This window comes from Heloderma suspectum, chromosome 2 (genome assembly GCF_057233095.1).
Source record: "Heloderma suspectum isolate Gila_16-S chromosome 2, 16-S_ref, whole genome shotgun sequence".
Classification (NCBI taxonomy): domain Eukaryota; kingdom Metazoa; phylum Chordata; class Lepidosauria; order Squamata; family Helodermatidae; genus Heloderma; species Heloderma suspectum.
The window spans coordinates 311,041,097-311,068,089 of NC_139459.1; the positions used below are offsets into that span (position 1 = coordinate 311,041,097).

The 26,993-nt window shown below is 42.2% G+C and overlaps 1 protein-coding gene across 10 annotated transcripts in view; it reads left to right on the forward strand.

The window, feature by feature from the left end:
- Positions 1-26,993, forward strand: part of RAD18 (RAD18 E3 ubiquitin protein ligase) — a 213,994-nt gene that overhangs the window by 166,484 nt on the left and 20,517 nt on the right. For 6 of the 10 annotated variants that reach the window (XR_014788554.1, XM_084840271.1, XM_084840273.1 and 3 more), the window contains one exon: positions 16,331-19,121. The exons of 1 other annotated variant lie outside the window; for it this stretch is intronic. Coding sequence is in view for 7 of the 9 variants with exons in the window: in XM_084840271.1 (XP_084696397.1) it covers positions 16,331-16,424 (94 nt within the window). In the remaining 2 variants the exon portion in view is untranslated. 3 more of the 10 variants (XM_084840272.1, XM_084840277.1, XR_014788553.1) reach the window with 2 other exon arrangements.

Consider the following 26,993-nt stretch of genomic DNA (forward strand, 5'->3'; position numbering starts at 1 on the left):
GTTTCTTCCAGCGATTTTAACTCCAGCCTTGGCTTTATCAAGCCCAGCACGTCGCATGATGTGTTCTGTGTTCAGGTTGAATAGGTAGGGTGAGTGTATACAACCCTGCCGTACTCCTTTCCCAATCTTAAACCAGTCTGTTGTTCCGTGGTCTGTTCTTACCGCTGCTACTTGGTCATTATATAGATTCCTCAGGAGGCAGACAAGATGACTTGGTATCCCTATACCACCAAGAACTTGCCACAATTTGTGATGATCCACACAGTCAGAGGCTTTTGAATAGTCAATAAAACAGAAATAGATGTTTTTCTGAAACATTACAGTCTCCTGTAATGAAAATAACATCTTTGTTCGGTGTACTATCCAGTAGGTGGTGCAGATCCTCATAGAACTGATCTACTTCTGCTTCTTCAGCATCTGTATTTGGGGTGTATATTTGGATCACTGTGATATTAAATGGCTTACCCTGAATTCGAATTGAGAATTGAGATTAGTATGGCTCTATATCACCTATATTCATTATGGCTCTATATTACCTATAATATTGCAGGTAATATGCCTCTGAATACAAGATAGGCCTGTGGTCTGATTCAGCATGGCTCTTCTGTTCTTAACAGATTGCTTACGGTAATCATTTCTACATCATGTAATTTTTATTCTAATCTCTTAAGTGCTGGGATAGGTTTAAATGCTTGATTCTTTGGCCCACGGCTCTGTCAGCTGGGTGTTCATGACAAGGCTCAGTGCTTGATCTGCCCTCCCAGTGTCTTTAACACTTGTGCTGGGGTCACCTGGGATTTGGTACATAAAATGATCTCATTGTTGATGGCCACAGTAAAAATGATTTAAATTTGATTTACATCACACTGGGCATTGCAATCACCTACCTAGGGAAAAATGGTTCGTAATAATTAGGAATGAACCTATGGCCCCCTAGACAGTGGCTGAGGGGCCATTGGATAGTTCAGATTCCCAGATCTGAGGGCGGAGAGGCTCTCTGACCTTGGAGCTGGGAATGGGAGTTCCGACCCCCCTTGCAGCTGCTGCAGAAAGAACTGCGCCCGGCTGCCTGTCCAAGATCAGGAACACAACCTCAGAGAGGGGGAAGAGGGGCTGTTTTGGTGGGGGGGGGAGAGACTGGAGCAGCCAGGATACGAGCTGTCCTGAGGTCTCTCCAGCATCCTTCCCTCCCCCTCCAAGATGCTGTAACTAGACAGACAAAATAGCTGGTATAGCAAAAGTGCAGGGCAGGCGGGGATGGGGAGGTAAAGATCACCACCACCACTCCTGCCACCCTGCATAGGATGGCAGTAAGCCTCCAAGTTTGGAGGCTTACGATCATCACAATAGGATTGTACCCTAAGTTTTAAAACACTAAGCTTTGTCACTGAGGCTACTTGTCCCATGTGATTCAACTAACAGATCCTCTATAGCATCTCCAATAGGATTTCCAATAGATCCTCTAGAGCAGTTATTCCAATAGGAAGTCCACTCTCAGTTTTTCCTACTAATGACAAGCTCTCTGTTGTTGTTGTTGTTCAGTCGTTAAGCCTTGTCCGACTCCTCATGACCCCATGGACCATAGCACGCCAGGCCTTCCTGTCCTCCGCTCTCTCCCGGAGTGTGCTCAAGTTCATATTCATTGCATCGGTGATGCTATCTAGCCATCTCATCCTCTGCTGTCCCCTTCTCCTTTTGTCTTCAATCTTTCCCAGCATCAGGGTCTTTTCCAGTGAGTTTTCTCTTTGCATTAGGTGGCCAAAATATTTGAGCTTCAGCTTCAGTATCTGTCCTTCCAATGAGCACTCAGGGTTGATTTCCTTTAGGATTGACTGATTTGTCCTCCTTGCAGTCCAGGGGACTCGTAAGAGTCTCCTCTAGCACCACAGTTCGAAGGCATCAATTCTTCGGCGCTCAGCCTTCCTTATAGTCCAGCTCTCACAGCCATATGTTGCTACTGGGAAAAAGCTCTCTATAATCCATCAAGCAATTGCATATAGAAGTTCTTCAAGCCAGTCAGAGTCTGTAGGACTTAGCCTCTTGAAGAACACATTTGGGGGCAGTATGTACCTCAACCGACTGTTGTAGTTGGTTCACAACTTAAATCATTAAAGTGATAAGGATCCTTCATGCTAACTAGATTAAAAAAACACTCCCCATAATGGTAACATGGTGACCTGGTTCACATGACATGCCAGCCCATCGTGGGTTAATTTACCTTTGAGGAGCTGCAGCACCTGTCATTATGAATAACCAACCCCTGACTGGGGGTTGTCGTGTCTTGTGAACCCAGCCAGCAATCAGAAGACACGCATAACCCTACAGTAGACATTGGGTTATGGGAGGGTTAATCCTCAACTGACCCCCATTGGCTGCGTTCACACAGCACAACAATCCCCAGCGTTCATGTCAGCACTATGTGAGATTTCAAGCTGAATGATGGAATTCGCCTTTCTTAACAGCAAGTGTCATATAATGTACTCAGTGTAAAATGAGTTACATTAGGAATCATCTTTTTGAGCCTGTGATGCAAAGTTCTTTGATTTTCATGGAACGCAGAAATGTTTTGTCAGTAGTCTTCTCTGCTGCTAAGATAACTTGGGCTTCCCCTTTTGCATTTGTCCTGTGGTTAGATTTGTAAGTATTTCATAGAATCATAGAATAGTTATGTGCTTATTTGGTTTGATGAAGGACAGTTTTGATTTCCAAAGACTCATATTAAAGACTCCCTGTAATATTTTATAAAATGACTCAGCTCTCTATTCTTAATCGTAACTCAGTTTGGTTGGGTGTCATCTCGTATTCATACATTTCCATGTTTAGGTGTTGTTTACATGGATTCTATGGGTTGGATCCAGATTTATGCTGGATCAACTGCACTGATGGAAGTAGATATCCCTGCCCCTTCCTTCCCAGGGCAGCCCCTCCAGCCCTGTGAAAATGCTACACAGAGAGTCCAAAGATCCTGGTGTGAGCTGTGGGGTGGAGGAAGGGATCTCCAAAATTGGGTGAACGAACCCTTCGCGAGTGGAGCCCTTCCTCTTGTGGAAGGCAGATCCTGGATCCAGCTCAACAATTTGTTCTCTGCTGAATTTGTACTCTTAGATTTTATTGTGTTTATTTATTTAAAGTTAAAACATAAAAATGGGTTCAAGTGCTAGATTTGGTTTCTCATTATAGGCTGTATGCAATTCTAAGTGGGATAAACAGCGGATGCAAACAGTGGAGGCTGGTGGCTCTGATTTTGGTGGGGCTGTGATTCCACTCTGGGTTTTAATCAGAACCAGCCAGGACTCTAAAGGAGCTATAGAATGTGATGAATTGATTTTGGGGATAGGGTTCAGCACCTTGGATAGCTCTTTTAAGTTCTCTCTGGTTTTGACTAAAACCCAGAATGGAATTACAGCCCCACCAAAATCAGAGCCATCAGCCTCCACTGGATACAAGCTTGTGTGAATGTACTTATAATCATATGAGATCTCTCGGCATGTTCATTGGAGGAGAAAAGTTGAGAGTAGAATTTAGCACAGCAGATGGGGAAAACACTATTTCCATTTGCTAGTCTATTGTTCCTATGTTAGGTATGTTCCTGGGGAGCACTGCATTGAGCACATTATGAGTGGATAGTTCAGCAAACCTTGATGGAATCTCTCCCACTCTCATGCTTAGGTTTTCAACTTTACTCAATATCCCATCGATGGCTGAGGTATGATGGGTGGGCTTTCTTGGTGGTGGTGTCCACTTTATGGAATTTTTTGTCCAAGAATATCTGGCTGGCTCCTTCCCTACATTTAGACACCAAGTCAAGACGTGGTCTTTAAGGTATGCTTTGGGCCTGGGCGGTAGCTAATTATTTCTTTGATCTTATTGGGGTTTGTTTCTGGTTTCTGCTGCGTCTCTTTCTAAATTTTGCTGATTGGTATTTTCTCTGTAAATATGATCATTCTTTTTATTTGGACAACTCAGTATGGATAGAAAGGTGAGATAAGAAATATTTTAATAAATAATCTCTGCTGGTGAAGGAGTATGTTCTACCGGTCAGACCATCAAAGCAGATACTTGAGTTGGCAACAACCTATTCAATTAGTTATGCTGGTCATCGGTTTTGTCTAGCTATTTGGCAACTACCAAATAGCCATATTTTTTATAGTTAAAAATGGTTTTGAAGCATCAGATATCTTTCTCTGGAGCCAGAATCAGAGTAACCACACATGTTGTTTCTGGCACAGTTTTGAGTTTGCACTACACTTTTACCATCTCCCTGTCCTCCAAAATGCTTCTGGATCATTACCGTCTTCTCACACTGTTTACAGTTCCATTTCACTTCTGAGGTTACAGTAGGGACATTCTCCAGATGCCAGCTATTTAAATTAACTATCAAGTTGCTATGGTCCTTAATTTGCAACTGTAGTTCTACCAATTGCTCAGTTCTCTGAAGGTTTCCTCACTTTTAAAAGAAAAATATTATTTTAACAAACATTAACAGCTTAACTTCACTCATGCTTGACAAAATTTGCTTCCCATATCTGCCCCGTCAACATGTAAAGCTGTACCACCTACATAAGGAGAGCCCTGCTGAATCAGACCAAAGGCCTGTCCTGCTTGTGGGCTTCCTACAGGCAGCTGCTTGGCTACTGTGTGATCAGAATGCTGCACTAAATAGATCCTTGGTGCAATCCAGCATGGCTATTCTTAGGTTCTTCAACATAAAAAGAAGGAAAGAGTTCTAAAACTTGCAGAAAGCATAAAAAGTAGAAAATTACAGGATTCCTTAGGCCAGGGATGGGCAACTTGTGGCCCAGTAAATGTTTTTGCCTAAAACTCCCATACAACTTCTAGAATCCATTATTCCTTTCTCTGTTTACAAGCAGATGGCTTTGCTGTGATTCTGCAGACCTGATTCCTAGGGTAGATATCCTGGTTCTTGAGTGTAGGGATGAGCAATATTTTCAGGTCATGAGCCACATTCCCATATGGGTAAATGGTCAGGGGCTGCATACTGGCAGTGAGTGAAGCCAAAGCCAAGAGTCGGTGAGAACACCCCGTTTCTCTCTCATTTCTACCCCCTGACTCTCTCCAGCATTCATCCAGCTCTTCCATCCATCCTTTTCTCTCTCTCTCTCTCTGTTTTACACACACACACACACACACACACACACAGAGCTCCTCTGCCTCCTCCATCCCCTGCAGTCCAGATGGAGCCAAGAAGCAGCATGGAAACAGCAATCATGGCTGTATTGGAATAATTGGGGATGGGGGAGCTGATAGGCTACCTGTGCTCTAGTCAATAGAGTGACTATGGGTTTCTGGAAGGTTTGAATGTGTATAATGTTTTGTTCTGTCATATATATATATATTTGCATACTTTGATTTCCCAGTGTTACGAATTTCAGGGTAGGATACTCTAATGAATCTAAATGCATAAAATTGTTTTAATGTTTTCAAGGCCATACAATGTATTGTCACGGGAATCCAGTGAAAAAATGGTCATCAGAGCGTGTGTGTGTTTTAATATAATAAATGTGTTATTTATTTAACCATCAACAGAGATGTATTTCAAGGGGGAGGGGGTCACATTCCTTTCTAAATTTTAAATCCCAGTGAAAGTGATTCTTGGAATTATATTGTCCATGCTAGTAAAAAGTATGATTCACAAATAAAGGAAAGAATTAAAATGGAAGTTAATTGTTTATTAGAATAGAACAATTATTCATAGACATTCAGAAAATTCATCTGAAGCAAGAATTTAGTCACAGAAGTTCTGATGTGTTCAGTAATGTTTCAGTGCTTGAACTCTACTTTCCAGGTCAATAATAGTAGAAATTCTACAATCTGAAAAAAACACCCTTGATTTCAGCCAAGGTTTGCTAATTTAACTCTTTGTTTTGGAGGACAGCAGCAGCCATGAGTGTTTCTTGGATAATTATCCCTTTGCTTGGTAAGGTTCTTTTCCGCCTCTCTCTCCCAAAACTATGTATTTGCACAGGCTTTTAGCTTTCAGTGGTAATTTCCATATAGCATAAAGATTGCAGCATACTTTTTTTTTTTTAAGGCCAACCAAGTAACATATGTTTCCGCTTAAAGGCAGTTTCTAATTAAGACCTAATTAATGACACATTTAACTTGGGCAGCTAAGCTAGCAGCAGATGACTGTTACTAAAAACAAGAATCTCTCTTTCTTGTCTTTAATGCTAAAGCATTTCACCTTTCCTGTAAACTATATCAGGCTGAGCCGGACATCCTAGAGAGTGAAGTCAAGTGGGCCTTAGGAAGCATTACTAACAACAAAGCTAGCGGAGATGACAGTATTCCAGCTGAGCTATTTAAAATCCTAAAAGATGATGCTGTTAAAGTGCTGCATTCAATATGCCAACAAATTTGGAACACTCGACAATGGCCGCAAGACTGGAAAAGGTCAGTTTACATTCCAATTCCAAAGAAGGGCAACGCCAAAGAGTGTTCAAACTACCGCACCATTGCGCTCATTTCACATGCCAGCAAGGTGATGCTCAAAATCCTACAAGCTAGGCTTCAGCAGTATGCGAACCGAGAACTACCGGAAGTACAAGCTGGGTTTCGAAGAGGCAGAGGAACTAGAGATCAAATCACCAACATTCGGTGGATCATGGAGAAAGCAAGAGAATTCCAGAAAAACGTCTCTTTCTGCTTCATTGACTATGCTAAAGCCTTTGATTGTGTGAATCACAACAAACTGTGGCAAATTCTGAAAGTGATGGGAGTACCAGACCACCTTACCTGTCTCCTGAGAAACCTGTATGAGGGTCAAGAAGCAACAGTAAGAACCAGACATGGAACAACCGAGTGGTTCAAAATTGGGAAAGGAGTACGACAAGGCTGCATATTGTCACCCTGCTTATTTAACTTATATGCAGAGTATATCATGAGAAATGCCGGGTTGGATGAATCAGAGGTTGGAATTAAGATTGCTGGGAGAATTATCAACAACCTCCGATATGCAGACAATACCACCCTAATGGCAGAAAGCGAAGAGGATCTCAAGAGCCTCTTGTAGAGGGTGAAAGAGGAGAGTGCAAAAGCTGGTTTGAAACTCAACATTAAAAAAACGAAGATCATGGCATCTGGCCCCATCACTTCCTGGCATATAGAAGGGGAAGAAATGGAAGCAGTGACAGATTTTACTTTCTTGGGCTCCAAGATCACCGCAGACGGTGACTGTAGCCATGAAATTAAAAGACGCTTGCTCCTTGGAAGGAAAGCTATGGCAAACCTAGACAGCACAGTAAGAAGCAGAGACATCACCTTGCCGACAAAGGTCCGTCTAATCAAAGCTATGGTTTTCCCAGTAGTAATGTATGGCTGTGAGAGCTGGACTGTAAGGAAGGCTGAGCGCCGAAGAATTGATGCTTTTGAACTGTGGTGCTGGAGAAGACTCTTACGAGTCCCCTGGACTGCAAGGAGGTCAGTCCATCCTAAATGAAATCAACCCTGAGTGCTCATTGGGAGGACAGATACTGAAGCTGAAGCTCAAATATTTTGGCCACCTAATGCGAAGAGAAAACTCCCTGGAAAAGACCCTGATGCTGGGAAAGATTGAAGGTAAAAGGAGAAGGGGACAGCAGAGGATGAGATGGCTAGATAGCATCACCGATGCAACAAATATGAACTTGAGCACACTCCGGGAGAGAGCGCAGGACAGGAAGGCCTGGCGTGCTATGGTCCATGGGGTCATGAAGAGTCGGACACGACTGAACGACTGAACACACACATATCAGGCTGAGAAAACATGGACAGTAGTAGTGCTGCCTTCTTTCCTGTTGTTATCAGTTCCTCCATTAAGGAGGCCTGAGAGATGGATCTAAGCCAGTGTTCTTCACTGCAAGGTCAGAGGGCTACTGGCGGCTTCCAGTCCTCACCTGCAGCTCTCCGCCCCTCCCTCTCTCTCAGTAGTGGCTGCTCACTGCCAGCAAGGCCTCCATGGCTTTACCTTGTTTGCTTTAGCACTGGGCCAGCTGCTGTGAACTGGGCTACATGAGGAGGTTTGGGGGTGGGTGGGGGATTTAAGACCTCCCGCTTGTCAGCTGTAACACGGGGTGGAGCGAGCGAGAGGAGAATGCAAGAGCAATCAGTCAGTTAATGGGGGGGGGGGAGCCCAAGAGCAATGTGACTGGCTAGCCACAGTGGTACACTGCACATGCACTGGATTGGAGGGGAAATGGAAGGCAAGAGACAGTGCGACACTGACCTGCGCTGGGAGATTCTGCATCGCAGAGCAGAGCACTCTCTCAGTGATTAAAATAAGATCTGTCTCAGTTCAAGGACCCAAGTGAGCCTCTTGGAATTTGCCTGCCTGCTGGTTTGGTGATTGACTAATAAGGGCTTGCTTGGATGACGTGGAGAGGAATGGGGAGGAGAGGACCGAAAAGGCCTCCAACCAAGTCCTGTGTACAGTGTCGCCATTTCACTGGGGGGTGGGGACAGGGGAGCGCCTCCCCATGGCCTGCGAAAGGCCCCCAAGTGGCCTCAGTGGTGCTGCCTGGAGCCAAAACGGCTTCTGCTTGGAAAATAGTGAAGATCACTGACCTAAATCATCTTTGCAGTACTTAATCGTAGTTCAGAGGGACATGGATCATTCGCTGTACCCAGGATTGTTGCCTAATATTACCATCTCGTGGGAAGGTTTCAGGATCCTTTTCATGTGAGGGTGCAAGTATAGTGTACACATAACACTCATCTCCGATCTGTGAATAATCAGAATTTGAAATACCATTCAAACTAGTTTTAAAAAGTCTGATTGCAAGGGAAATCCTGATTGATGCTGAAGGAGGGGAGCAAACAAGCTTCAGGCATGATCCTGGCTTCCTAAGAATTGAGGTCCATTCATTTCAATGGAGCTGCTTAGAATTTTTTTTGAATATATTTTTATTTATTTTATCTTTATAAATGAAATAAACAATACCCAAATTATCAACAACCTGATCAGTACTACAATTTCCCAACAATACAATATTCTTATGAGGATACAACAATGACAAAAAGAAAAAAAAAGGAAAAGAAGCGAAAAGAGGAACGGAAAGGAAAGGAAAGGAAGAAAAAGAAAAGAATTTTCCCCCCTTTCCCTTTCCCTCCCCCTCCCCTTTAAAGGATTAAGTTTAAATTCCAATACCCCCTGGCCTCTGATGCTATTCTATTTTAAAAACTATATAACCTTAACAATCTTACAATTTAATAAACAACCTTACATTTCAATATCATCAATCTTATATCAAAGAAACAGGTCTACAGTTCATTCCCAGTAGCCTATATTAATAATAATAATAATAATAATAATAATAAGAAATATAGTGTTATATAATAATAAAACTTAAAATAAACCTTCAAGAATCAGTAATATATTTTATATATAAATGCATGTGCACAATTACCCTCAAACAATAAATTTAAATACAGCATACCATATCTATTTTGAAATAAAAAATATAAAGAAAAGCAAGAAAAAAAGAAAGATGAAAGAGAATAAATGAATATATGTATAATCATTTATCTTCTGACCTAGCCTGGATCATGTAGACTAAACACAAGCAGTTAACAAAGCTTGTTTAAAGATTACAGTTCATGGGGTTGTAACAGAATTCTCACGCATTTTTATGCCTCCGCCATTTCATGATTTAGAAACATGTTCATCTGACCTTCAGACACAATACAAAGTGTAACAGGATATTTTAAGTAATATTGTAAGTTCATTTGTTTTGCCATTTTTTTTGCTTTAATAAATTGCCTTCTTTTATTCGCCACCTCTTTGATGTAGTCTGGAAATAACATAATTTTATCTTGTTTCCAGGAAAGTCTTCCACCCTCTCTTGCCAAACGCAGGATATAATTCTTTGTGGAGACTTTTGCAAATTGGACTATGATCATGTAATCAGTCCCTTTAGCATTTGGCACACGAAATGCCTGCTCAATATCAAGTAAATAATCAGATGGGATAGGGAGTATCTCATGCAAAAGTTTATCCACAAAAATAGGCAATGTAACATCATTAGACAGATTTTTAATCCTAATAATATGTACGTTGGATCTCCTCGTGAAGGCCTCCAGTTGAGAAATTCTATCAGAGGCATTTTTAAAACAAATTTGTGTCGTAGTTTCATTTCCTGCCACTCGGTCTTCTAACTCATTAATTTTCGTCTCCATTTTTTGCCATGACGCATTAATTAAATCTACAGCTCCTTGCAGGGTGGGATTTTGGATTAAATCCAATCTTTTGGCTTGCTCCGTAAATTGTGAAGATAAAGTCTTTATCAGAGTAAATAATTCCCCTATATCTTCTGTTCGCGAAACTTTTGACACAGGGGGTGCACAGGGAGTTGATGCCGGCTCATTTCTTCTCCTCGGCGCAGACATGTTTCTCTCAAACAGAACTTGCAGGTCCTCAGATGTTCTCAAGTATTGTTAAAAGGTAAAGGTGTCCCCAACCAGTCGTGTCCGACTCTAGGGTGCGGTGCTCATCCCTGTTTCTAAGCCGAAGAGCCAGCGCTGTCCGAAGACGCTTCCGTGGTCATGTGGCCGGCATGACCGAACACCGAGGTGCACGGGACGCTGTTACCTTTCCCGCCGAGGCGGTACCTATTTATCTACTTGCAATTTCTTGCTTTCGAACTGCTAGGTTGGCAGAAGCTGGGACTGAAGACGGGAGCTCACTCCATCACACAGCACTCGGGTCTCGAACTGCTGACATGCCGACCTTCCAGTCTGCAGTTCAGTGTCTTAACCACTAAGCCACCGCGGTTAACAAGTATTGTTAACATTTCTTAAATATTCCCTCAGAAGTTGTTGATATTTCTTAAAGCATATATTACTATGGAACACGTCAGCCCTGTTTTCTCCTATGAAATAGGAGTCTCAGTACAGCTTTTTGCATTGGTAAAGCTCTGGGAAGATAATCCTGGAATCCAGCCCCCCCACTATCTCAAGGGGGGTACTTTTCTCCAAGATATTATCCAGATTTTGCCTTGCCCCCTCTTTTAATTCCAGGGGGGAGTGAAAAGGTTTTTCAACCTTTTAAAAAGCTGTTTGAGAAAGCTCCCACAGGAGCGCCTGCAGGATGCTACCAGAGCAACATTGGTTCCAACCGGAAGTCAGAATTTATTTATTTAAAATATTTGTAAACTGCTTTTTGGCCCACCAAAGCCTTCAAAGCGATGTACAATTTAAAACAATAACGTAACACAATAAAATCACATCAGAACAAAATTGGAAGCAAAACATGATTTAAAAGAGGCCCAAAACTATATTAAAGTATGCGAAAGTCTACGCTTTTGTTTATACTTCAGCCATTAGAACTTTCATCAGCTGAGATTCTGCATCACTGATTTTAGTTAGGAGTTCAAGTATGGTACGCCTGCTCTGATCCAGTGCAGGAAGGGGTGTTTGGTGGAGAGAGACTAACATCAAGGAATGGAGTATTTCCACCTGCCTCACCCCACTACCTTGGAGCAGGATAAGGCCTGTTGCCTGAAGATCAGTGCTGGAAAGGGTGCTTGCTGGAGAGAGACTGAGTAATGTTAAAACTCTGAGAGCAGATGGAGTTTGAAAGTCAGCCCGTAGCCAGCGGTGGACCAAATTCTCTCCCCTACATTTTTTTTACAAGCCAAATGAACTGCCTCCCTGCTACCTTTTTGGTGCCCACCCCTCCAGAACATTCAGGCTGGCTACGGGCCTGCTTGAAGGAGGACTGGCAAGCTTACTTCCCCAGGTGAGAGCTGGGAGGAAAACTGGCACAAGTGAGAGGTGTTTGTGGGCTAATTGTGGAGAACCTCTGTGGAATGGAGATTTATTTACCCTTGGAGAGAGTGTTTCTTCTATTTCTGTGTTACACTTTATTCTCCTGATTGAGTGCTCAGTTGTTAGTTATGTATTTATCTGCCAGCATTATGCAATGGCTTCTATTGTAAGTTTTGAATATTGTTGTATTTACTGCAGTTTGATATGGTTGTTGTAAACTATATTTACTGCTGTTCATTTGTTACATTGTGAGCTGTTTGGGGCACAATTTTGTGGAAAAGGCATACGAATAAATAGATATGAGATCCACAATCTCTAATGAATTGTCATTTTTAATTTAAACTAGTATTCTGCCCATTTTATGATAGGGAGGGATGACTCTTGCATTGCCATGCCAGACACAGTTTCTGCACTCAGAAAAGCTTGCCCTTTCCTCCGCAACTGGGCCTAATTAAGGGGTCCTGCCACAGGCTTTGAAAAACTGTTACTTTGGCAGGTTGATCTTTCTTAATATAACAAGTTTTGTTAATATTCTTTCCTTGTCATTAGTTTCCAAGCTATATTGGCTAAATACAAAATCACATTAGCAGAAGTCTGCTAGCACGGTGAGGAACTCTCCCTCTTGCTTCACCCCTACAGCTCTCCATGCCACCTGAAGTTCTGCTTTAGAGGGTTTCCTAGCCCTCTGGAGCACAGGGTGCACAGGGGAGGCCGGGGGGTGAGGATCAACCGTACCCGATTCTACTGATGGAAGTAGTTCTGTCAGCGTAATGAAACATTGGATCCAATCCTATGTGTTCCCTTCGTTGTGTAAAAAAGGACATTTCCTAATAATGTGGTTCTGTTTAATTAACACATTGGTCATAATTCCATAGGCTTGAAAAGGCCTTACAGACTTTTTGAACATAAGGCCTGTGAACAGCATGAATGGCTAGATACTTAGGTGGTAGACAAGGTGCCTTCCTTCCCCTTTACTCTGATCCTAATTAAATTTGCTCAGACCTGTGGTCTATTGATTTCAATGGAACCTACATGCTAGGCAGTGTGCTTACATTTTCAGTTTTATTAACACGCCAGCAATTTATACAGTTCATCAGTTGAACATTAGCATCACTAATGTCATTGGGTAATTTATGTAGCAAAGCTTGGTGTACGTGGTGTCTTGTTGCTGCTTAGCTTCCTTTACAGTTTTATCCAAGCTATTCTTAAGTCTGTACAATCTGTAAAGCTGTCCTCAAGGAATTTAGTAGGCTATATGGAGAATGAAACAGCAAGTTGAGTTTTAAATTCTGACTTGTAGAAATGCCATGTTTAGACTTTTAGATCAAGGATTGCTGCGTTTGCTATCCAGTATTTTATTGTCTGTATTAATGAATGTCAGTAGTCGAAGAAACAACCATGTGCTAGGAATTAGGAACCACTAAGGAAGGCAATCCATCTGGGATTATGCATTGTTAGTGCTTTATGTGTTAATTTGATGTGATCCAGTCTGGCATAGCTATGTTAAATGTCTGCAAGGCCTTCACCAGGAGAAGTGAGATGATGCATAAACCATGACATTGAATTCCTGGAAACTGGCTTGTAACCCTGAAGATTTAAGATGTCAGCTCACTGAAGTGCTTTTTGGAAATAAACACCACACATTTCACAGGCATTTTCCTTTTGTATATCACCCCCCCCCCATCCCCGCAAAGAGCTCGATTTCTATGTAAATGAATTTTTCTCACCCCAATCCAATGAGTATAATTTTAGATTTCAGCCCCTTTGCCATCTCTGAGCTTCATTTCTCTTCTATAAAACGGAAGTAGTTAATGAGTGACTGTATAGGAGTGGTGTTAAAAATATAAAGCACTTTGTGTATTAAAACTGTTCTTATAAAATAGTAATTGGGAATAAGAGGTACTGCTAGAGCTTGCGTACACACAGTTGCCTGTAAACCTAATGGTAGCATTGGAGGCATGTCAGTCCCAGGTGGCATCAGACGATAAACGTGAGGTTCTTTGAATATGGTTTTTCTTTGTCATGTAATTTCATGCTAGTATAAGTGCACTTAAATGGCTCTACCATCTATTAGTAACTTGTAAGCATTTTAAATAATTTCGTATGAAATGTATTTATGAGATCTTGCGGGTTACTGTACAGAATCTGAGAACAGAGATGCCGTGAAATGTACCTTGGTTCAGTGGGTACACAGTGTGGTCTTAGTTCACACTCTCCTTTCTTCCAGGTCACTTAATTAGAACTTTTGGTGGGTGTTGGTGCCTGATATCATTAGAGTGTCTCTTGAACTGATCTCCTTTCCGAGCCTTCTGCGTATACCTCAGTGCGCCTCTTGTGTTCCCTAACAGCGTATTCTCATCAGTGTTGAAAATACTGGAGGAAATATGGGCTATATATGTAATAAATAAATACATAAATAAATAAAGTGGAGGACTAAGTTAGTGGTGCCCTGAATTGCTTCTTTCCTACCCATGAAATAATAGGGCATAAGGAGGAGGAACAGATCTGGGAAAATACTTTGCCCCAAACCCAAGAAAGTGGTGACTGAGTTATATGGACCATTGGGCTGACTCATCATATGGCTGCTCTTTGTGTCTTAGGAAGGAGCCAATGCTCAAGGAGAGAGCAGATGCTTAGAATGTGCAAGGATCAGTCCCTGACCCCTCCAGTCAGGGCTGGCCCAAGACATATTGCTCGTTGCTACATGAGCTGAAGAACAAGATAGTGCCCCCCCTAGAGAAGCTAACTGGACTGGCAGTTGAATCTTACTTCAACACTGGCAATGGGACAGCATCCTCCAGCATACCTAAGGGTTGCAGACTAGGTTAGGGGGCCCAGAACAGGCTGTGTGGCACTCACAGCTCTGTTATCCAACCCCACACCAGTGCTCCCTGCTCCCCAGCATCTGCCACATGAGGCGGCCACCTCACTGTACAATGGTTTAGAAAGACTTCTCTCAGAGCCTTTCAGAGAACATAGTGCTAGATGGACCACCCATGTGACTCAGCAGAAGGCAACTCTGAGATCTGCCAGTGGAAGGGCGCAGCTTTCTTGTCCTTGTGCTGCATTATTCTCATCATTTGAACTTGATTCAGGAAAATACTTTACGCACGTATGTACAATCCCATTGAAACTACTGCATAAAGTTAAACTTAAATGTGAAGACTCCCAAAGTTAGAACCATGAAATAAATTTTTTAAAAAATGATAGTAGACTCTACATAGAATCTATTAGAGTCTGCTGTATGTTTTTATTCTATTTTTAAAAATGGATTTCAATTACTTATTTTATATTCAAACTCAAAAGTATGCATGATTCTAACAAGAAAACCTCACCCTTTCCAGATTCCAGGATTATGTCATAGGTTGTTGGACTTTTATCCATAAAACCTTTCATCTTTTAAATTCTTCCTTCCTTGGGATTTACTGTTGTTGTCCTTTAACTTTCTGACTAGCCTTTATTTCTCAGGTTTTAAATCTCAGGTTTTTAACCTACCGTGCAAGAAAATGTAATTACCTTTTTAGACTGAGAACAACTTCCTTTTAAAATTGAATATTGCAATATGTCACTGGTATATTTATGTAATATTAGAATGGGAGCCATTTCTTTGTAAAGCCCGTATCCATATCCATGTCTATCTCTGATCTTCATTAATACAGTTAACGTTTCCATTTTGGCAACATTTTGAACCATTCAGATTTTTAAAAATGAATTCATAAGATATTCTTTATACCTTGGTTCCCATCCCTTTGGTACTTTATTGATTTAGCGTTTGGGGCATATGTTATCTGTGCTGGATGATGGAAGATTGAAGGTATCTGTGGGATCCTTTTAATATATTCACATTGCTACTAATGTTTGAAAAGACACAGCGTGTAGTTAGGGCATAAATTTCCATCCCATAAGGCTACTTTGTTCAAATTCCCACTTGATCATCTAGTCTCTGACTGCCCATCCTGATCCATTGTTGAGAAAGTCAAAGGCTATCAGACTAGCCAGCACCATGTGTCTCAAACAATGCTGCATCTTACATTACTACAATCTCATCAACTCACCGCATGTGGTTCTCCCCCACATTAGGATAGATGGCTTATGAGGATCTGCAGTGCCATATAATACAGAAGTTAAAGAATTCGAACAAAATTAACTCCATGGGTATTAACCTCTCTGACTTAGTCTTAATAACAGAACTGGCTGTCCTACTATAATGAAGTAATGATTTTGGTTTTGCAAAATCTGTGTAAGTGTGCTTGATTTTTGTCAGAAACATGTGAGCTTCTGACTACAGAGGCAGCCAAATAAGAGGAACTGTGTGGTTCCTTCTGACCTTTAGCTGTATGAATATTGCCTTATCTTCATCACCTTTGTTCATAATGTAGATGAAATAAGCTGAAGATAGAAAAAATATCTTTTGATCTTCACAAAGAATATACTGAGTTGGATCCAGGATCTGCCATCTTTTGGCAGAAGGGCTGCATTCACAGAATTCGTATCTCTACAGATTACCATCTATTTCTGCTATATTCAGCTTTTAATATGCATTTTCTCTCTCACTTTTTCCTTTTAGCAACAGTTTCCCAGATATGAAAATGACCAAGCAAAGATCACAATGCTCTAGAAGAAGCCAAATCCTGTCCAAGAATAAACGAAGACAAAAATAGCAAAAGGATATTAGATATTATATTGTATTATGGAAACTTGCCTTTGCTTTTTCCACGGTCCCTGGATATAAGCATCCCAGTTCTAAATGCATTTACTTGGAAGTATTGCCATTGCTAGCAATGTAAATCACTTCTAAATAAACATGCCGTTGCTATTTAAAGCACTGAAACAGATGTATAGCTGTGTTGCATAAAAATGTATTTAAATAGTTTCTATTAAAGGTATTTCCACACAATATAGGTGGCATTTTTGCCTTTAGAATGAATACTGTTTATTTAGGTAGTCTTCCCTCTTGCTTTTCACCTATCCATCCCCACCAACCATCACTGCTTTTGTTTGTCTCTTAATTGTAGAGGTGGTTTGGGATGGCTTACTTACTCATGCACAAAAGAACATTAATTCACAAGACATTTTTAGGGGTGGGGGGCTGGAGGAGATTATTCTGTTCTTTTACGTAAAGAGAAACATTTTCAAATGATAGTCACATCTTTCCTGCTTATTTTTTTCTTGGAACATTCTTTGATCTCCACACTTTCCATAGAAAATACTGTGTTTCTTAGGGACTAGAATTTTCAGGTGGTTGAGTAACGCTGATGAATGAAATAAATTCAGTGACCCTGCCAGTGTTTTAAAAGACTAACAGTCGGTGTTGTATTCCATTAGCCTGTGGAATGGCTTTTATCAGTGGAACGAGAAGATGGTGATTCCCCCTGCAGCCTCCCGTGTTGCCTCAAAATTTGCTCAGGGGGGGTTGGGGGGCCCTCTAGAGCAGTTTTCAAGGGGAGGGCATGGGAGCTGCAGGGGGAGGGGACAAGACAAAAGTCCCACTGTATGAGCAGGATGAAGTCCACTTGTGCGATATTGGGTTTTCACCCTCAGACTTTGTGTCACCTTTGGTCAAAATCCATGTTCTGTGATACAGATTATAGTCATATAAATTGTATCATCATCACTTTCATTTCCCTTGCTTGAGAGGAGACATTGGTGATGCGACTTTTACTCCTTAATATTCTGCTACTAGCCAGTTAGTAAAAGATTATTTTTTATTTTACATAATACAGCTGTAAAAATGTTTAGCATTGTTTAAGTAGCCTAGCATGCTAGAAAATTAAAAGCTTCTTCTAGTTTCTCTTAGTACAATAAAAAAATAGAAGGACCTTCTTAAAAACATATAGATCTGTTTAAGATTATGGGTTGACAAATTCTGGATGACTTACCCGCTAACCAAAGTTTTGTTGTTGCCAGGACTTCTTTTCCCTGACCTGGTGCTGCTTTGGAGACATAGCATGCATGTGGTTGTGTGACCATGACCTGGATATGGTGACCTGCATTTCTGTGTTTATACTGAAGTTACCAGATGACAAGCATTTCTGTACAAATTCAACTATCACTTGCAAGCATAGCAATCCCAGTGTGTAGCACATCTGAATGTCCATGTCAAAGAGCCCCAAGTAAGAAGCAATTATGGCCTTAATATGACAAGATTCGCCAAAATACTGGTCCAGCAGATACGAGCTATGATTCCATATCTGTGTGGATTCTTGTACCCTATAGTGGCAGGAAAACTTGGTCTGCTGTGATCCACCTGCCCATCCTCAACTTCTACCTTCTGTAAAGTTGAGCTTGTATATTGCAGACGGTTTCTAGCAGCACTAATATGACATATGTACCAGTGTATGCTTTGAAAGTTCAGAGCAGACGTATCTCTTTGCCACATAGATGTTGGCTATTCATATCAAGGCCTTGCTTGGACCAAAACCTGGCAGTCACCTAAAATGAGCAACTACACTAAAGAAAATCTCTGTGACACCTTGTGGAGTATAAACCAATTGTTGCACCTATCATTGTTCGATTAATCAGACATCACCTTTTATAGTCCAATTGTATTACTGATGAAATTCCGTTTAGACACTCAGGCTTAAAGAGTAAACAACTCTGGATATGTTTTAAATATTGATCAATGGAGGTATTCAAGGTTACAAAATTTTTGCCAACTTCTGTGTTGTGAATTAAAAAAAATAAAATTAATAGAACAAAAACCCTGCTATAGATTTGTGGAAAAAAATAATTTATTTGGCATTCTCTAATGCTAGAGAACTTTCCTCATTTTTGTTCTTAATGAACTATACGCCTGGGATGTACTACTTACTAATAAAATGCCATAAAAACAGATCTTGTTGCTTTGAACTTTTTATTTTCTCTCTCTTTATTTTTTCCTTACTGCTTATGGTGCATTTCTCTTGAGTAATTTGAGGCATATTTCCCTTTTTTCATATATGTCTGCATCATACGTAATTTTGGTGAGTCCCACATGGTGCAGCTCACAAGGACTAATCTAGAGGGATGTGCATGCATGCCTGAACTTATGCCAATTTTCCTTTTCAGAAGCGATTCCAAAATTGTATTTTAACCTCAAGTTCAAAACTCCATTCCACGATTTGGCATGAGAGCAACATAAATAAAGGTGGACTGGAGTTGTGTAAGCTTTTTCTTGTAATAAAACAACTTGTGTTGTTGCTAAGCCACGTACCTAAAAACGACTCTTACATTGCTGTCCTGGGTTTTCCAGCAATGGATGGAATTTTAGAACAAATACTACTTTGGGAGTACTTCTCTACAGTCAGGCCAGAAATATTGGAACAAGGGTAGCTGTTTTGTAAGTTGGCCTCTGTACACTACCACATTGAAGTTGAAAGGAGACACACCCAGATGGGAGCGAAGTCAGGAGTTTCAGCTGTAATTCAAGGGGTTTGACAAAAGTGGGGCACTAACCATTCAGGAAGTACAGCCAGTGGCATACACACACACCCATCGTTGGTGGCTCATAAGTAATGGAACGAATGGCTGACAAGCAGCTGCATGGCCAAGTGTGGCCTGTTTCCTGGGTACCCCATGACCAATCAAGCAGAGAAAAGGCCTGGAAGTGGTTCTGAGTGTTACATTTGCATTTGGTAGCTGTTCACTGGAACTCCCAACATGAGGTCCAAAGAGGTGTCCATGTGAGTGAAGAAGGCCATCGTTAGGCTGAGGAAACAAAATAAACCCATCAGAGAGATAGCAAAAACATTGGGAGTGGCCAACACAGCAGTTTGGAACATCCTGAAAGAGAAGGAATTAAGTGGCAAGCTCAGCAACAGCAAAAGGCCTGGAAGACCACAGAAGACAACTAAAGTGGATGACTGCAGAATTCTGCTCATGGTGAAGAGGAACCCTTTCACAACATCTAGCCAGGTCAAGAACGCTCTTGCGGAGGTAGGCATGTCATTGTCAACATCTACAGTCAAGAGATGGCTTTATGAATGTAAATACAGAGGCTTCACAACAAGGTGCAAACCACTGGTAATGCTCAAGAACCGAAAGGCCAGATTAGCCTTTGCCAGCAAACACCTAAAAAAGCCTGCCCAGTTCTGGAAAAAGATTCTTTGGACTGATGAAACCAAGATGAACTTGTACCAGAATGATGGGAAGAGAAAAGTATGGAGAAGGAAAGGAACAGCTCATGATCCAAAGCATACCACATCATCTGTCAAACATGGTGGAGGCAGTGTTATGGCCTGGGCATGTATGGCTGCCAATGGACCCGGGTCACTGGTGTTTATTGATGACCTGACTGCTGATAAAAGCAGCAGGATGAATTTTGAAGTGTATAGGGCTATACTTTCTGCTCAGATTCAGCCGAATGTAGGGGTGTACGAAACCCAGCTTACCTGGCTCCGCTGGGGTCCGCAGGTGCGGGGAGGTAATCCGTTCCTCCCCGGAATCCTCGACGGGGGGGAGGTGATCCGTTCCTCCCCTCTGGAATCCTGCCCGGAGGGCTCCGCTCCGTGGCCAGTCCATGGAGCCGCCGGCCGGGCCAACCCACAGCAGGGCCTTCAGCTGCTGCCAGGCTGCTGCGGACGCAAATGGCATCCTGCGTAGGGGATGCCATTTGCGTTCCTACGCCGGCCTGTGATAGGCTACGTATATATTTACGTAGCCTATCACGGCTAAAGCGGGAACGCAAATGGCGTAGGGGATGCCATTTGCGTCCCTGCTTTAGCCGTGATAGTCTATGTAAATATATACGTGGCCTATCACGGGCTGGCATAGGGACGCAAATGGTGGCTGCCATTTGCGGCCGCAGCAGCCTGGCAGTGGCCAGAGCCGCCGCCATCGCTGCCACCGCTGCTTCATCCGCTGCTGGAGCTGCCACCGGAGCCACAGCCAGGTAGGCTCCGTTTCGCAGGGCTTTCGCGGGGTGATGGGGCGGGTTGCTCCATTCTGCCATGGATTCCGGGGGGCAGAATTCACTGGAATTCGGCCTCCCTGGGATCCCGGGCGGAATTCTCTAACATCCCTAGCTGAATGCTGCCAAACTGATAGGATGCCACTTCATATTGCAGATGGATAATGACCCAAAACATACAGCAAAAGCTACCCAAGAGTTTCTCAAGGCAAAGAAGTGGGATGTTCTTCAATGGCCAAGTCAGTCACCTGATCTCAACCCAATAGAGCATGCTTTTCACTTACTGAAACTTACTGAAGACAAGACTGAAGGCAGAAAAACCCACAAACAAGCAGCAGCTGAAGGCAGCTGCAGTAAAGGCCCAGCAAAGCATCTCGAGGGAGGAAACTCAGTATTTGGTCATGTCCATGGGTTCCAGACTTCAGGCAGTCATTCAGGCAGTCAAAGGATTTTCATCCAGGTATTAAAGGCGATCCTTAAGTTTGAAATGATGTTGGTTTGTTCCATTACTTATGAGCCACCAACGGTGTGTGTGTGTGTGTGTGTGTGTATGCCACTGGCTGTCCTTCCTGAATGGGTAGTGCCCCATTTTTGTCAAACCCCTTGAATTACAGCTGAAAGTCCCGTCTTCGCTCCCATCTCGGTGTGTTTCCTTTCAACTTCAATGTGGTGATGTGCAGAGGCCAAATGCCAAAATATCCTTGTTCCAATATTTCTGGACCTGACTATATATCTCTGGGCACTAAATAAGAAATATAAAACTATATGTATTATTTGAAGTAGGATCAGAGCAGGTAACCCCATATCAATGGCACGTTTAATGAAGACCTACCCCCCATACAAGCTCAGTCCAGATTAGACAAAGGTGCTTTTGGTTAATGGCTTATTGACCCAGGGAAGAGTCCACATCTTTATGGTGTTGCATTTCTTTTTAAAGATGTTTACCTTTTGGGGGGTACTCTGAGATCCAGCTTTGCGGCCAGGGGCAGCCCATCCATATAGGCAAACTAGCTGGTTGCCTAGGGAACCAAGTTAAGTGGGGCACCAAATTTGAGGGGGAAAATACAAATTAAAAGAAACAAAGGAATAAAATAAGGAAGCTGTCATGATTTCAATTCCCGTGCGCATACAGAGGGAATATGACCAAGACTGTGGAGGTGAGGAAGGGACTGACTGGGGATGGTGGGGCTAAGTCAGGCCGCCTGCCCGCCTTTGGGATCTGGTCCTCCCGCAGTTGACACTGGATATCATCCTGCTGCACTGCTGATCCCAGTTGGAGGCAGGGAGTGAGAGGCCCCCCCAAGAGCAGCCGCTTCCTTTGCCTAGGGGATGGCGGTGCCTTGTTGGCCATGTTGCCCGAGGATGCAACCGGGACCCTTCTAGGGACCTCCCTTGGGCACTGTGGATGGGACTTCTGCTCCTTCACAGAGCGGATGGCTGTGCTTGTCTCCTCTGTTGTTTTTATCAGACACCCCCCACCCTTGCTGATACAGTGCTTAAACAACAACAACTTTGGGCAAATTTTATTATAAATGATAATATTTTTGTTCCGAAGATGCGGGGTGGGGGGTTTCCTCTTCATTACATGGAAAATAATGGCAAAATGTTTCCCAGTTTACCAAAAACCTCAGCTTAGATCTGCCATTGGGGGTGGGGGCACTGATTTCAGGGTTTGACCAGGGCACCAGTTGCTGGCAGCTAGTCTAGGGTTGCCCCTGTTTGCAGCTGGGTTCTCAGTTGGCATCTGTAGTATATAATGTTTTTCATCACTTTGGCTGGTGTGCCAGTGGCATCCCTTTCTGGGAGAGGGTGGGTCTTTACCCACAGCAATCCATGCTCTAGGAACATCTAGGCTAGATTACGTGTAATGTGCTACATAGTGCGCGTCCTTTTGAAAAGTGTTCAGATACTGCAAATGGTATAGAATTTGGTGGCCAGATTGTTAAGCAAGAGATCATATTTAACCACAGAGAGCATATGCCAGTGTTAAGAGCTTCAGGGCTCAATTCAAAGTTATAGTTTTAACCTTCAAAATCCTACATGGCTTGGGACACATCTCTAAAATGCTGCCTTTTCCCATATGAAGCAGTTAAGCTTTCTGAAGCTGGGGGTGGTTACCAGGGAGAGAGTCTTTTTAGTAGTGGCACCTGAGCTCTAGAACTTCCTGCATAGACCTAAGTGCCTGGTGCCTTCTTTACTGTCATTTAGGCATCAGGTGAAGTCTGTCCTGTTCTATTCTCACATGCCTTTAGTGACTTTCAACCATGCGGAGAGTCTTAAATGCTTTTGCTATTTTGATAATTTCAATGGTTTCACTGGCTGTTTTTTCCTCTTGATTTTATGATTTCTACTGTTGCTATTATTTCTTATTTTTAATTATGTTATAAGCCAGCTTGAAACTATGTGCAGTAATGTGGGATATACATTTCATAAATATAAACCTTATTTTATTGAATAACATATTCAATGTGGTCGTAAAATGTGTATATAACTACCATTACAATAACAGTGCCTAATCAATTTAGAGTGAATTCTATGGAGATAGTCATCAGCCTCCAAACTTGGAGGCTGACAAATATCCAATGCAGGGCAGTTGGAACATGGAGGTGATCCTCACCTCTGTGCTCTGGCTGCTCTGCATTTTTGGCTAGACAGGCTATTTCATGTGTCTAGCTGGGTAACTATGGAGTAGGAGGGGGTGGGGCCACAGGGCACATAGGAAGCTGCATAACACGGCTTCCACGGTCACCTCCCCTCTCTCCCAGGACCGCCCCCTTTTCGTTGTTTCCGCACTCTGAGCACAGAAACGTAGCCAGTGCAGAGAGAACTGTACCGGCTATGAGGGGGCGGGGAGCATGGTTTTTGTGAACCAAAAAATCCTATGGCCCTCTAGACAGTGTCTAGTGTCCATAGGATTGCTATCTTACTGCTCCAGTGAATTATAGGTCTGCATTGGCTCTAATAATGTCGACTTCTAATATACTGTAGTTTACAGTAATGTATATAATTATATAGTATAATTATATACTGTAGTGTATATAATTTTGGTTGGGGTTTTTTTTTAATTTCCAGAATAAACTATGGTTATAGAATGAAACACCCAGTCCATCACACACATGATGTTCCATTTTTAAAGAACCATACCTCCATATTCCAAGTCTAATTGAAACTGAAGAGTTTACAAGAATTTACAATGAATTAGCAAACATCCCCTCAGAAAAGAACGATAAAGGTTGTGTTCCCATTAATGGATGAAGAGGATCTCCTTAAGAAATAATTTAGAAAGACAGTTTTGCCTGCATCTTTAGAAGGTTTGGCTTTGTTGGTTTGGGTGGTACGCTATTACTCTCCAATACGCTATGCTTTCCTGGTAGCAATGTTTGTGATAACTTTACCTTCAAGGTATTTTTTTTTTTGTTGAATGGTGGATTATTCAGGGACTCTGGTTTATTTGAGAACACTTTCTCATGCTACATTGGTGCACTCTGTTGAATATCATCACCAGAAAGGTGCATAAAGTTGCCACACAGGATATACATGCAAGTAACTTAGGGTGAAGAGCTATGAAAGTCTTGCTATGCCTCTCTGAGATTGTATTTCACATACCAGAAGAGCTCCACCCTTCAGTGGAGAAAAACAGTGATGAACACACCACAGTGATCTTTGCTGTATAAAGCATGGAGCCCCCTTACATTTTCTCATGTATTTGGATAGTAAGGTTACTTCATAGAATGCACCAGTGACTTTACAATGTAACTAGAGAAGCATCATTCTAGTCAGTTCTGTGTGTTCTGTTGCCAGTTGTGAATTAAACTGAAATTTGCCAGGTTTAATGGGAATGGTAGGTGAATATGTTTGGGTTGACTTTCGGAGTTAACAATCAGTATATGTGATCATTACAGTGAGGTTCTACCACATTTTATATTAACAATCCCTTTTATTATCTTGTCTTGAAGAAAGTGGCAGTTTATAACATTGATTTCAGTTGGACCAATGCTGCCAAGTCCCTTTGAAAACCTTACAATATGGCTTCAGTGTTTCCCATAAAATAAATGGGGACAAGAAGGCTTGTATTCAGAGGTTCCTAAACAGCTATGCAGAAAGTCTGGGCTAGCTAAATGTTTCCATTCACATGGCAATCATTTCATTTCTGTCCCTTTTACTAAACTGTACTTGTCCAAGTTCATTACTCAAAGACAACCCTGAAACTTAACATCTCTTAGAGCAAGGCACATCTGTACTGTTAAAGTGGGGGAGCTGTAGATTTAGTTAAACAATTCAATTGCAAATAAAATAGTGTGTCATACATACATTTGGGACATGGTGTGGAAACTGCAGCATTTACTGCTGTCTTTTCAGATCTGTCTGCTAACAGTATATTTTTCATACTAACCATAGCACATAGCTGTGCTTTCTAGAAAACAGGGAAACCCAGTGCTTTCTTGTGTGGTGCATATTGTTCCCAGCAAAGTTGTGAGTGTGTCCCCCTGTACATTTTTTTCTGTTCATACAATATTTCCCATTTTATAGCAGAGTTGTAAATATTAATGGAGTCCCAATGTGGAAGTGATCTGAAGTATATAGTAGAATCTCTGTTGACCACACCTTGCCTGTTGAAGCATCTAGATCAGAGCTTTCCAGACTTTTCATGTTGGTGACACACTTTTTAGACATGCATCATTTCGCAACACAGTAATTCAGTTTTACTAGCAAACCCGAGGTTAAACTAACCCGTTATAAGAGATACGGACACATACATAAATTGTAATAACGAAATGTATGGGGACACAACATATCTCATAAAAACCTTTCATTTATATTTTTTTAAAATATATGATTTGTAAGATAATAACATTGTTGTCATTTATGAGTATGTAAATATGTGCAAGAATTGAAAAAAGTTGAATAACACCAATAACTACTTGCCATTTTAATGGGCTTCAGCAAAGGAGATTGTTACCTTGTCGTGGTGCTGGAGCTTGAGCACCTCAATGACGTCGTGAGCTAAACCATGAAGGGACACCCAAAACGGGAAGGTCATGGCAGAGAGGTCAGACTAAATACGATCCCTGGGGAAGGAAACGGCAACCCACCCCAGTATTCTTGCCATGAAAACTAAATGGATCAGTACAACCAGAGATATGTCGGTATACCATCGGAAGATGGGACTCCCAGGTCAGAAGATGGTCAAAATGCTACTGGGGAGGAACAGAGGATAAGTTCAACTAGCCCCAGATGTGAAGACGCAGCTAGCTCAAAGCCGAAAGGACAGCTAGCAGCCAATGGTGCTGGTGGTGAACGACGAATCTGATGTTCTAAAGATCAACACACCATAGGAACCTGGAATGTAAGATCCATGAGCCAGGGCAAATTGGATGTGGTTATTGGATGTGGTAACGAGTGGGGTACCGCAGGGCTCAGTCCTGGGCCCAGTGCTCTTCAACATTTTTATTAATGACTTGGAGAAGGAGGTGCAGGGAATGCTGATCAGATTTGCAGATGACACAAAATTGGGCGGGATAGCTAATACTTTGGAAGACAGAAACAAAATTCAAAGTGATCTGGATGGACTGGAGCGCTGGGCAGAAAACAACAGAATGACATTTTGTAGGGATGAATGCCAAGTTCTGCACCTAGGAAAAAGAAACCAAATGCACAGTTACAAGATGGGAGATAGGTGGCTCAACAACACTACAAGCGAGAAGGATCTTGGAATTGTTGTCAATCACAAGCTGAATATGAGCCAACAATGTGATGTGGCTGCAAAAAAGGCAAATGCTATTTTGGGCTGCATTCATAGAAGCATAGCTTCCAAATCCCGGGAAGTACTAGTTCCCCTCTACTCAGCACTGGTTAGGCCTCATCTGGAGTACTGTGCCCAGTTATGGGCACCACATTTGAAGAAGGATGCAGACAAACTGGAGAGGGTTCAGAGGAGGGCAACAAAGATGATCAGAGGACTGGAAACAAAGCCCTATGAAGAGAGACTGCAAGAATTTAGCATGTTTAGCCTTGAGAAGAGAAGACTGAGGGGAGATATGATAGCACTCTTCAAGTACTTGAAAGGTTGTCACAGAGAAGAAGGCCAGGATCTCTTCTTGATCATCCCAGAGTGCAGGACATGGAATAATGTGCTCAAGTTACAGGAAGCCAGATTCCGGCTGAACATCAGGAGAAACTTCCTGACTGTTAGAGCAATACAACAATGGAACCAATGACCTAGGGAGGTGGTGGGCTCTCCCACACTGGAGGCCTTCAAGACGAGGCTGGACAGCCATCTGTCAGGGATGCTCTGACTTGGATTCCTGCATTGAGCAGGGGGTTGGACTCGATGGCCTTGTAG